Raw genomic sequence first — 12,029 nt, forward strand, 5'->3', positions numbered from 1 at the left:
AACCGCCATATATGAAACAAAGTTTATTCTTTATTTTACATATCTGTACATAAACATTTCTTCCCTCAAATAAAGTATCTGAATACAGTAGGATGAAAACAATATTAACACACTTATTCATTTAAAATGACTCGTGTCAGAAAATCAACATTCACAAAATGTTGAAGAGCAATTAGAGTGAACGTATTACCAAAAAATCTACAACTCCACTACAAGGCAGGCATGTTTTCCTTTTACACTCTTATAGCACCTTCAAACGAACATTTCTCATCAGCTGAAAACGACCATTTGTGCAGAATAAAAACGGGTCGACTCTGAAATACTTTTAAATTACCGTCCAACTTAAAATGGTCTGAAGTTAGTTTTCCATGATTTTTTTTCTCATACAGCGTTGTTTCTTCTTTTTTCTTCTTTTTTTAAATCTCATGACTGACTTTCTACTAAATTTTTCACTATTATTTTGTTTTGTTTTTTTCTCCACAATTTTTGAGCTTGAACAGTCATAATTTAGTGGTGAATGTAGAAAGTTAAAAAAAGAAACGAGAGCAAAGCGAGGCCGATCACTGCACAGGAAGCTGGGGGACAGAATCCATGACGACACACAATCAGTTGCCTCCTCTCCCAGGAAACAGGACGTGCTACACCGTCCTTTGCGCTGGGAGAAAACCACAGAAGCGAATGAACGAGGGCGGCCTTCTTCTGTGCTGCTGCTACCGCTGAAGTCAGTGAGTTGGACAGAAAGGGAGATGGGGAGGTTCGGGAGCAGACAGGGAAGCAGCGAGGAGCAAAGTACTTAGGACAAGCGGGGAGGGGTTCGGATCGACGCGGGGCAGAGGTGGAATGGCTGGAGGGGGAAAGCTTGTTTGGGAGCAGGGGACTAAGCTTGGCATAGGGAAGCGGATTGTAGGTGAGGGTGGGGAGTGTTAGGGTGGGGGGTGCTTGGGTGGAGGTTGGGGTGGTGGGGGGCATCTTATTTGGATAGGGTTTTCTCAGCCAAATGTTTCTGCTGGCTCTCGGCATGCCTGGAAAGAGAAAAGTTTTATATTATATTTATATTGACACTTAAATGATGAATTAAGTGACTCAACAAATCCAAAGATAAACAAGAGCACTCAAGCAGGGCAACTCCCCCTGAAGAGCGAGGGCCACACTAAAACTTTGTCACAATATGATGAGCCAAGCCTGTTATGACGTTGCAGAGCATCGTACTAAAAACACAAAGTCTGCTCTCTCCACGCCCTTTCATACAACAAGTTACTCAAATTGGTTTCTTGACTTTTTTTCATGTCCCCCAAAGCCTAGTATGTTATTGGGGAGTTTGAAGATGATTAATAAAAATTGTGGATAATATAAAGTTTTTATGATTTTTGCATTTGGTACCACCCTGACAACAAATTGGTATCGATCATCACACCAAATTTAGAAAACTGTGGATGCTAGACCACTAACAAAGAGACAGACAGAAACGGTTACACACAGAGAACAACACCAACAGCTAAAGCTGTTGATCTGATCTGATCCCCACATGCCCTGGCTAACCTGCTGAGCCCGCCAGAGGTTTTTTCCTTTCAAAGGGAAGTTTCTGTCTCCCCAAGTGCTTGCTCATAAGGGACTGTTAGATCGCTGAGGTTCTTTTTATTAAGTTGAAAAGTTGAAAAGTCTTGACCTCTTAGTGTAAAATGTAAAAAAACTTCTTTGGTTTAAAAAAAAGGAAAATCTACTAAAATCTCTTAGGTGCACAGGTGCATTGGGTGGCATGTTCACCTTCACATGCATCACCATTAGTTTTACTTCAGGAGCTACATGCACAGCTGAAAACAGTCCCTTACAAATGGATTACTTACTCACATTTGAGTAATGTTTGCTCAAAGGGGAACTCTGCACATTTAAGACATTAAAGCTTGCAAGTGTTTACAATTCTCAGGGAGAACTACTTCACATGTGATAAGAAGTTGCGCAAAGACTTTTACAGCCACTGAGAGAGCCGTTGAAGTTTGCAAAATCTGCGTATGAATGAATCCCTTGCGTTCTTTTTTATAAGTTAAAAAAATAAATAAATAGTGGGACGTGCAGTGAATAAATAGTTGAAAAGTGCTTTGCCACCTGGTGAGGTCCTCTATGTCAACCAGCATGGCGTCTTGCTCCATGTGTAGCTCATCCCGAATCAGTAGCAACTGTACGAGCTCCTCGTTGAGACCTGGAGAGATCGATAAGAGGCGGAACAGACACTGACCACAATGATACAGCATAATTTCATATTCAAACTACTGAAACTAGGGAAACACCACAATTACCACAACTGATCATACCAGTATTCCATTGTGATCCTAACAATAGATACTAAATCTACAAGAAACACTGGAAGTGATCCCCTCAAATTCCCATTATGGGTTCATACCATGGCCACTGAAAACTTTATCAGCAGTCTGACCACACACACTCCCGCTGCTCTCGCTGTCTTTAATATCACATGTTACAGCTATTGTCCCTTCAGTGCCAGAAAATATGAAGCATAAACTAAAGACATTTTCAACGGGGAAAGTCTGCTTTGTAAGTAAAAACAAACTCGTGCTTTTGGACTCCTGGGGATTTTTGGAACTTTTTTATGTAAGATGCGAGATTATTCATCCAGCAGTACAGGGATCAATGATGTGTACCGTGCAGTAACAGTAAATGCTCAGGGGAAGCTGTTAACTGGTACAACTCTCTGAAGTGACTAACTTATATATAAAAGTACTTTCACATCCACTAAAAATGGTAGGGGTCACTATGTATGTGCATGTTTTTCCCCAGTTTATCTCTTGCTCATTTCTGCAAGTGAAAGCAGAGGTCAGCGTGATTCTGTTTGTATTCTGGGCGTGTGGTCAACTCACTTTCAATCTGGGAGTGCAGGTCGTTTACTATAACCTGGAGCTGTCCCACTGTCATGTCTCTCAGGTCTGTGGGCTTCAGGCTCCTTTTCATTAGACACTCGCTGATGTGTGGCATGTGTGGAAGCTGCCGAAATAGACACACAGAGTTATGTAGGGGAGAAAAAACAAGAGCAGAAAACCCTGTTAGACAATGTGTTTTCCCTAATTGGATAGTGAAACCTCACGCTAATAACCAAAGCACAAAATGCACAACTGACTTCTTTACTTTTTAAAAATATTTATATTTGAATGTTTACAGATGACAAACTGATCAAATTAACAGAAAACTGATGCATTTAATATTCCTTAAATCCAACGTGCAAAAAGCTCCATAAAGGCTGTGACTGCAGCTCATGATCCCGAGCCTTTAAACCACACAGACCTAGAAACAAATTGCCCTTCACACCCTCACGCCACTGGAAAGTGGCTCGTCCTCATCGTCTTATATTTTATGTTTATACGTTTTATCGCTGTAACGCCAAGTGTATCATATTTGATACGTCAGTTTTCGAGACCTCTACATCATCAGTGATTTTTTTTAACCCCCTTATATGTTTATGTCAGTTTAAAGAAACGAATGCCGAATGTAGCGAAAACTCATATATTCAAATTGATATTCATTTTTTTAATTTCAAATTTTTCAGAGGCTTCAATGAACGTTCCAGTTTTTTTTAAAACAAATGTGATTTTTCTGGCAATTATCTCGTGGTTCAGGCTTTAAAGGGTTAATTATATTTCTATGGTAAAACATGGTAAATGCTGTACATGTTTTCAGTTCCTCACCGCAGCGTTTCTACACATTTATTTCCTCGACAGAAACCGAAGGACTGATTGTTTTGTGAACACAGAAATTGCTCTCCAGCAATTTGCTCATTTGCTCTGTTTTCAAATACTTACAGTGGGGCAAAAAAGTATTTAGTCAGCCACCGATTGTGCAAGTTCCCCCACCTAAAATGATGACAGAGGTCAGTAATTTGCACCAGAGGTACACTTCAACTGTGAGAGACAGAATGTGAAAAAAAAATCCATGAATCCACATGGTAGGATTTGTAAAGAATTTATTTGTAAATCAGGGTGGAAAATAAGTATTTGGTCAATAACAAAAATACAACTCAATACTTTGTAACATAACCTTTGTTGGCAATAACAGAGGTCAAACGTTTACTATAGGTCTTTACCAGGTTTGCACACACAGTAGCTGGTATTTTGGCCCATTCCTCCATGCAGATCTTCTCGAGAGCAGTGATGTTTTGGGGCTGTCGCCGAGCAACACGGACTTTCAACTCCCGCCACAGATTTTCTATGGGGTTGAGGTCTGGAGACTGGCTAGGCCACTCCAGGACTTTCAAATGCTTCTTACGGAGCCACTCCTTTGTTGCCCGGGCGGTGTGTTTTGGATCATTGTCATGTTGGAAGACCCAGCCTCGTTTCATCTTCAAAGTTCTCACTGATGGAAGGAGGTTTTGGCTCAAAATCTCACGATACATGGCCCCATTCATTCTGTCCTTAACACGGATCAGTCGTCCTGTCCCCCTGGCAGAAAAACAGCCCCATAGCATGATGTTTCCACCCCCATGCTTCACAGTAGGTATGGTGTTCTTCGGATGCAACTCAGTATTCTTCTTCCTCCAAACACGACGAGTTGAGTTTATACCAAAAAGTTCTACTTTGGTTTCATCTGACCACATGACATTCTCCCAATCCTCTGCTGTATCATCCATGTGCTCTCTGGCAAACTTCAGACGGGCCTGGACATGCACTGGCTTCAGCAGCGGAACACGTCTGGCACTGCGGGATTTGATTCCCTGCCGTTGTAGTGTGTTACTGATGGTGACCTTTGTTACTTTGGTCCCAGCTCTCTGCAGGTCATTCACCAGGTCCCCCCGTGTGGTTCTGGGATCTTTGCTCACCGTTCTCATGATCATTTTGACCCCACGGGATGAGATCTTGCGTGGAGCCCCAGATCGAGGGAGATTATCAGTGGTCTTGTATGTCTTCCATTTTCTGATGATTGCTCCCACAGTTGATTTTTTCACACCAAGCTGCTTGCCTATTGTAGATTCACTCTTCCCAGTCTGGTGCAGGTCTACAATACTTTTCCTGGTGTCCTTCGAAAGCTCTTTGGTCTTGGCCATGGCGGAGTTTGGAGTCTGACTGTTTGAGGCTGTGGACAGGTGTCTTTTATACAGATGATGAGTTCAAACAGGTGCCATTCATACAGGTAACGAGTGGGGGACAGAAAAGCTTCTTACAGAAGACGTTACAGGTCTGTGAGAGCCAGAGATTTTCCTTGTTTGAGGTGACCAAATACTTATTTTCCACCCTGATTTACGAATAAATTCTTTACAAATCCTACCATGTGGATTCATGGATTTTTTTTTCACATTCGGTCTCTCACAGTTGAAGTGTACCTCTGGTGCAAATTACTGACCTCTGTCATCATTTTAAGTGGGGGAACTTGCACAATCGGTGGCTGACTAAATACTTTTTTGCCCCACTGTAACTCATAACTTTAATAACTTTTTGATAGCAGCAATAAACTATAAACTTAAGAATTACCAGCTCGCTATATTTTAAGGCTTTTAATGTTTAGACGTGTTTTCTTTTTCTTGACAATCTCTTTTAAAGTACAGTATGAACACTGAATAGGTAATAGCTCTGTAAGTATTTACCCAAACACACATGAAATAAATTATGTACCCCATAGAATTAAAGCTGGTATTTTATAACTTATAGAAGTATAAAATTTAACTTATGTAACTTCAATTTCAACATAAACTCCAATGAGTTTTATTAAATCACCAAAGATTATAAATTCAGTTTTACTGAGTTTATTGTAACTTCACTGTGGGAGCTTGTTTCTGCCACTGAAAAATAACCAGAAAAATCAATTTTCAGTTCAATATCTCAAAATTTCAATGGATTTTCTCATTTTTTTACATATTTACTCTGAACGTTGATTTGAAATTTTGAGTTAATAATGCAACATTTTGACTTCTGGATGACAACGAATGCTCGTTTTGTTTTCCAGTTGCTTAAGTGTTTGTGTCAAATGATTTAACTCTTCCAACAAAACAGACTCTGTACTATCCGAACCTGAACAAGTTCTGAATTATGTTTCATTGAATCTCTATTTTAAACTTCAGACATTGGCAGATTTCATTCAATCTTATGAATATCTGATCTGCCATTCACTGCTCCCAGACTCTGACATCTGACATCTGAGCCTGATTAGATTTACACTTTTTTTGTATTCAAAAAACAACCTTAAGAAAAACAAACGTGAACCCGGTTAAACCCACACTGTCAGGAATTATCAGCAGAATAAGGGCAGTGAAACTGAATCCGAGTGGGAAATAAAAGAGTCAGCTGTTTTGCCTGAACGCTTTCTGTTTGCATTCTGCAAAAGGAATGAATGCATCCCAGGCTCCTGCTTCCCTGCTGAAACAAAAGGATATATTTCCCTTTGTTTTTCCTTTGAGCGGCAGTAAAAGTGGGGGATTTCAAGTAGGCGCTACTGTTTGTTCACAAACATGCTGACAGCACCTTATACAAGTCCACAGCACATGAACTCGGTGTCTCTGTGGGTTGCTGTCTCTCCAGCAGGGGCCAACTTCACAGAGTCATCTCATGTCTAATTTACATTTATATCACCTCTCTTTTCTTGGAACCTTTTGATGCTGCAAGTTAGCAAGAAATCACAGTCGGTTGCACCTGTAGTGCAAACATCGAGCACGTAATCAAAGACGAGTGACGAGAAAGAGATGAGAAAATAGATATTTAAACTCTCCCTTCACTATTACTTTTAACATGCTAGAATCTGTGTAGCATTTTAGTGCATGTATATATATGTTTTAAACTTTTTTAGGCTTTTTTCTGCTGGTTTTGTGTATATCAGAATCTCCTTGCACTAGCACCTGTTCCTTCAGATGCAATAAAGCACTAAAGCATCACGTGTGCTTAGTGAGGCTCACCTGGGCGGATCATTTCCTCTCTGTCTCTGCCTCTCTTAACAATCTGTGTCAACCAGTCTGCATTCTTTATCTTTGCATCCAGCGCCCGTTTCCTCGGTTGTGGCCCACTTTCACCTCCAGCCTCAGTGGAGATAAACGCGAAGAGAACGCACTCATGCTCTCTTTTCGTAAGGGGTGCGTGGGCTCGCTCTTCTTGGTAGTCTCATTTCACTTTCACATTACTACCGGAGCAAGTATATATGAGGCTGTCATGCGTCAGTTTCAGTTTCGGGAAATTGGCTATGTACAAGAAGGTCACTTGAGAGTGACATAAGGAGAAATGTGATGTCAGCATGCGTGGGCCATGGGAAAGGCTTGAGACTGGTATTAGTCGTGACTCAACTTCTGAGTTTCTGTGGTAGACTGACCGTACTGCTAATTGTCATCTGAATATTCAAAACCAGAAAGATAATTTCCTGTGATGACTCTGTGTCATATTGAGGAGCTGTAAAGCTTTGTGAATGAAGTCAAGAAAGAAACTAGAGGCTTTACAGTGGAAACAAATTATTGCCCCCATTTCCCTCTTACTCATTTTCTCACTTTCTCTCAGTGATTCTGCTTGAAATTTTAGGACGACTCTCTAACCAGCAGACAGACGTTTAGGTGTAATCTCACTGCACAGGCCACAGCTTCCGTTCTTTTCTCTTGCCCAGTGGCAGGTCTGGCCACTTCATCAGAAACTTCATCACTTACTTTTAGCGTATCATTTCTGTTGTTTATCCAGTAGTATTTTCAGTTGGTAATGAAGTATTAGCATCTGGTATTAGCTATAAACGCAGTAGCTTTAGCTCATATTTGAAATCTTTATGGATTATCTTTAATTTTTTATTCAACCTGTTACCTGTAGGTATATATTAAAACTCTTCGTATATATTTTAACTGTTTGTTAGTAATGTAGCTTTAGCTTTATTAGCTTTAACTAATATTTCACCTGTTTATCTTTAGTTTATCCACACAGAGCTAAAGAAGGATAATGATTTAGCAATTAACTATTTCACCTGTTTATCCTTAGAGTTTTAGTGCTACTTTAATTATCTTGACCCAGTCTTGCTTTGGAAAAGCTAGTTTTCTTCAAGATGTCTTCACTTTAAGGTTTTATAAACAGACGGTGTATAAAACATTAAAAGTCTACACCTGACTCGGGGTTACTGAAAGCTGTGTATAACAATAAGTTTTACATATCAGGGCATAGTACAAACTAGGCCTTCACGGGATTATTGCAGCACCTTGAGTCATTTCTTTTTCAGCCTTTCTGTTGTACACCTGCTTTATGCCAAGCTTTAGCTGTTGGAGAAATGATCTATTTAGATCTACAATACTTTGGGAAACACAGGAGTTCACGGTCGACTTAACAGTATGAGGTGTTTGTGCTGATTGTGTTGATTTGCAGTGTTTGGACTTTCCCAAATGTAGTGCTGTGGCCAAATATCTGTCCAAGGGACACTGTTCCACAAGTCTTGTGGTTCGTTCAGTTGTAATTTTGCAAACATAATCCACGCTGTCGTGGTTTTTGTTGTTTGTTTGTTTATGATTGATGGGGCTTTTTCTGTATAATTGCAGAGTCTTTACCTTACAAAATAAAACGCCTTGAGGCGACTGCTGTTGTGATATGGAGCTATATAAATGAAACTGAACTGAAAAAGTGCATTTCCCCTTTTTCTTTTTAAAGACAGAAGAGCCTTGCTGCCCAAAACCCTTCCAAATAAGCCGTACTTGTTCAGTGTTTTTCCTGATTTTGTTGTGATGAACTTTAACATTTATTATGCTAACTGACTGAGTTTGAGCTGTGGCTTTGGGGGTTTTACAGTTTCTCAGCATTGCACAGTCTGACCTTGGGGTGAATTTCCTGGGACATCCACTCTTGAGACGACTGACTACTGCCTTCAGTATTTTCCACTTGTGAATAATCTTTCTTAGAATGATGCATGGTCATTCCTTACGTCTTTCCTCCTTGGCATTTCTCTAACCTACACCTGAAACTTCACAGATTTGTTCACACGTGCTGATGACGTTAATCACATGCACCTTGCTGCTGCTTACACTTTTAATTCCTATGGAAGCATTAAGGGTGTTCTTACGTTTTCACACACACTGCTTTGACATGTTGGCTCAGTTTTATATTAAATACATAGTGTAACATGTCATGGTTTGTTCACCTGAGGTATTTACCTAAATTTTAGAACGGCTAAGGACCAGATTATTTTTAATATGTAAAACCTTAGAATTTAAACAGGGTGTAGTTTATTCTGACTTCCTCTGCCTCAGCTCACTAAGATACGCATTACACTAATTTGTAATGATATCTTAAAGGACGTCTTTTTTAAACAAATTATAATTTTACACTTTTCAAATTAGTTGAGGCCTGCAGATGAACCACTTGTGGTAAAAGCGCTCTTAGCTGGGAATCACCGTTCACCACTTTACATTTGTAATGAACGCAGTTTAACAGATCTCTGGTGTTGCGGAGAAGGCGGGCAGCTGTAGCCTTAAAACATTTTAAAATTCACTGCGGGTCGTGTCCGCATGTGACGGTGATGTCTTCTGACTGCTGAGCACTGCTACATCCCTGAACACCAAAGTCGATGCTTTCTGGCATATGAATTATAGATGGACCCGGGCGAGTTGCCCTTCTCGTTTCTGAATAAGTAAAAAAGTTCTGACTTCAAGTGCGCGTGGAAACAAAGTGTGCATCTGTGACACCGTGGATGTGTGAGTGTCCCTTGGCGTGCGTACTCCGGAGGAGGCAGCGGGGCAGACATAAATGAATGAAATAATGATGAGCAGGGCTGTCATCACCTTCCTCTCTTTAAGAAGAGGAGAGGAAACAGAGGAGGGGTGGGTGGGCTTTGACTGGTATTTGTTTCCATTACATCCCAGCGTAAGCCGTGTCAGAAAAGTGCCACTGAGAGAGAGCATGTAGAGGGCTACAAGACGCGTCTTCCCCTGATTATCAGCAAACAGTAAAAGTGTCAGTCCTCAGGGACATCACCTAAACTGCTCATTTTTCACTTTCTCTAGGCTTTCACTCTTGGATAAATAAAATTATTTATGGCCTAGACATACTCTAAACCTTCTCTGAGCAAAAGTAGAAAAGCTTCTAAGTAACTAAGGTTGTTCACATGAGCTTCACGAGCATCTTGTCTTAAAGAAGTCACCCGCTTGAGTGAGTCAGAAGTCAGGTGTTAGATCCATACACTGTTAAAAGTGGTCTTTTTAGTCCTGTAATAATAATATTTATGATGTTTTGGCCACTTTGGACCCCAGAAGAGAAAATGTAAATTACACTGACAACATCATCACCCTGTTTTTTAAAAAACTAATTAATTTTAATCAAGAAAGTTTAAGTCTAATAATAATTGTGTAGAGCTTAATCACCACTCCGTCATGCCATGACTTGTGAAAGGTCAAAGATTGTATGAGTAACACACAAAAAAAGGAAATAAATGAATAAACAGCTAAACAGACAGCCTCGGATTTCTGGAACTGACCAGGTCAGCCACTGGTGACTTTTTGCGGTTCTGTTTTTCAACCTCCACCTGCATCTTGGCCATGGGCTTGGCCATAGCCAGGGCCAGTTTAGCCTCTGCTTGCAGCTTCTTCTGTCGACTCAAGAAGTCCATGTCCTCCAGAGACTCCGAGTCATCCTCTGTGGTGTCCCTGTCCGAGTAGGAAGAACTCTGTTTGGACTGCAGGGAGGAGGAAGGTAGGGAGTAGGCAAAATGGGAATTGGATAATTGAAGGAGAGAGGAGACACAATTGGAAGTTAGAGGGAAAATAACGTATGGATCACACAAGAAAGAGGAAGTAATAAGGAGTTAACGCTCATGACTTCTTGGCATTTTGGTATGCAGATTTTAACACTGATGAGAGTGTCATTATGCACATGGGTGCGACACAAGGCTCAAATTTGATCTTTCTCCCTCTCATTTTGTTAAGTATGTCTCAGTGTGATAACAGGTTATTGCAGCCAGTCATCCGTGGTATCAGCGAGCACCTACCAAATTGCTTTTCCTTGGAACTGTGAACTGGTGAACAGCGCAGAAAACACGAGCACAGAAATTCATAAAGGTGCTAAACTGCCAGTTATCTCTCTGATTCATATTGAACACACTATCCCTCCCACTAATCTGCTTTCATTCTTATTATTTCTTGATTTTCCGTTGATACAATCAAATCTTTACACTTTGCTACTTTCACATCATCATTACATCGCATAGTGATATCAGGATTTAAGTCCTTTTTTTCTTCTCCATTTTTGAATTTTGCCACGGGCTTCAGTGGTGGACGTGTGGGCATCTGTGCATACCATAGGGGACAGAGGTGTGTCCAGGCTAGTCTCCGTCTTGCTGTCGTCTGCATCGCTGTCCTTATCGCTGCCACTATCGTTGACAAAACAGATTTGTAGGTTCATCCCACTCTGCAGCCTGAAAGAGAGGCGTGAAAACACAGAGAAAAACAATATTAGCACAAAGCGGGCGTTAAGTTGGTTCACTTGTTAGTTGATTCTGCAGTGACTGACGCAGACTTGGAGCAACACCAAAATGAACACTGATGCACTGCTGCTCTTACAAAGAGTGCTGCGAGTGTAAGAGAGCAAACACAAACCTTGATGTGCTAAAACACAGAAATACGGGAATAAGAAAGAAGATCCCAATAGAAACAAGTGCCCTTCATGAGCAGAGAAAAGTGCCAGCTGAAGATAAAATTAAAGAGAGCTCTTGTTTTTAATCATCTCCCCTTTGCATCGATCCAGGTGGCCTCAGATAGGTCTGCTGCAATCTGCCTGGACCAGAGGGGGTGTATTTGTGCCATGGAAGAACAGAATGTCGCAAGGTGTAGCTCCATCCCACTGTGGATCAATAATCTGCTTAATTCAATAGAGTAATTACAAACAGAGGTGACTGATTACATAGCATAGATCCAATCAGTCCCAATAAAAATAGGACCTGAGTGGCTGGTTGGTTTTTTGAGTGAGAGAAGGAGAATCAAAACACTCTCTGAATTGCACAGACCACTAAAGTGACTTTTTGACAACTAGGAGACGATACACTGAAGTTCAGCAATAAACAGTGTAGGGCCTGGCTGATATATGTATATATATATA

The 12,029-nt window shown here is 40.7% G+C and overlaps 1 protein-coding gene across 3 annotated transcripts in view; it reads right to left on the reverse strand.

The window, feature by feature from the left end:
* Window positions 1-10: 10 nt before the first annotated feature.
* The window catches only part of schip1 (schwannomin interacting protein 1), a 230,695-nt gene continuing 218,676 nt past the window's right edge, over window positions 11-12,029 (reverse strand). For all 3 annotated transcript variants that reach the window (XM_086261768.1, XM_086261770.1, XM_086261769.1), the window contains 5 exons: window positions 11,232-11,349; window positions 10,414-10,611; window positions 2,874-2,997; window positions 2,104-2,197; window positions 11-1,022 (listed from right to left, as the gene is read on the reverse strand). In XM_086261768.1, the coding sequence (XP_086117894.1) occupies window positions 971-1,022; window positions 2,104-2,197; window positions 2,874-2,997; window positions 10,414-10,611; window positions 11,232-11,349 (586 nt within the window). In that variant the 3' untranslated portion in view covers window positions 11-970. The remainder of the gene's footprint in view (window positions 1,023-2,103; window positions 2,198-2,873; window positions 2,998-10,413; window positions 10,612-11,231; window positions 11,350-12,029) is intronic.

The sequence above is a fragment of the Aulonocara sp. 'chitande type north' Nkhata Bay genome, linkage group LG14 (genome assembly GCF_057382095.1).
Source record: "Aulonocara sp. 'chitande type north' Nkhata Bay isolate Kocher_YH1m ecotype deep benthic linkage group LG14, A_spYH_male_GT1.1, whole genome shotgun sequence".
NCBI lineage: Eukaryota > Metazoa > Chordata > Actinopteri > Cichliformes > Cichlidae > Aulonocara > Aulonocara sp. 'chitande type north' Nkhata Bay.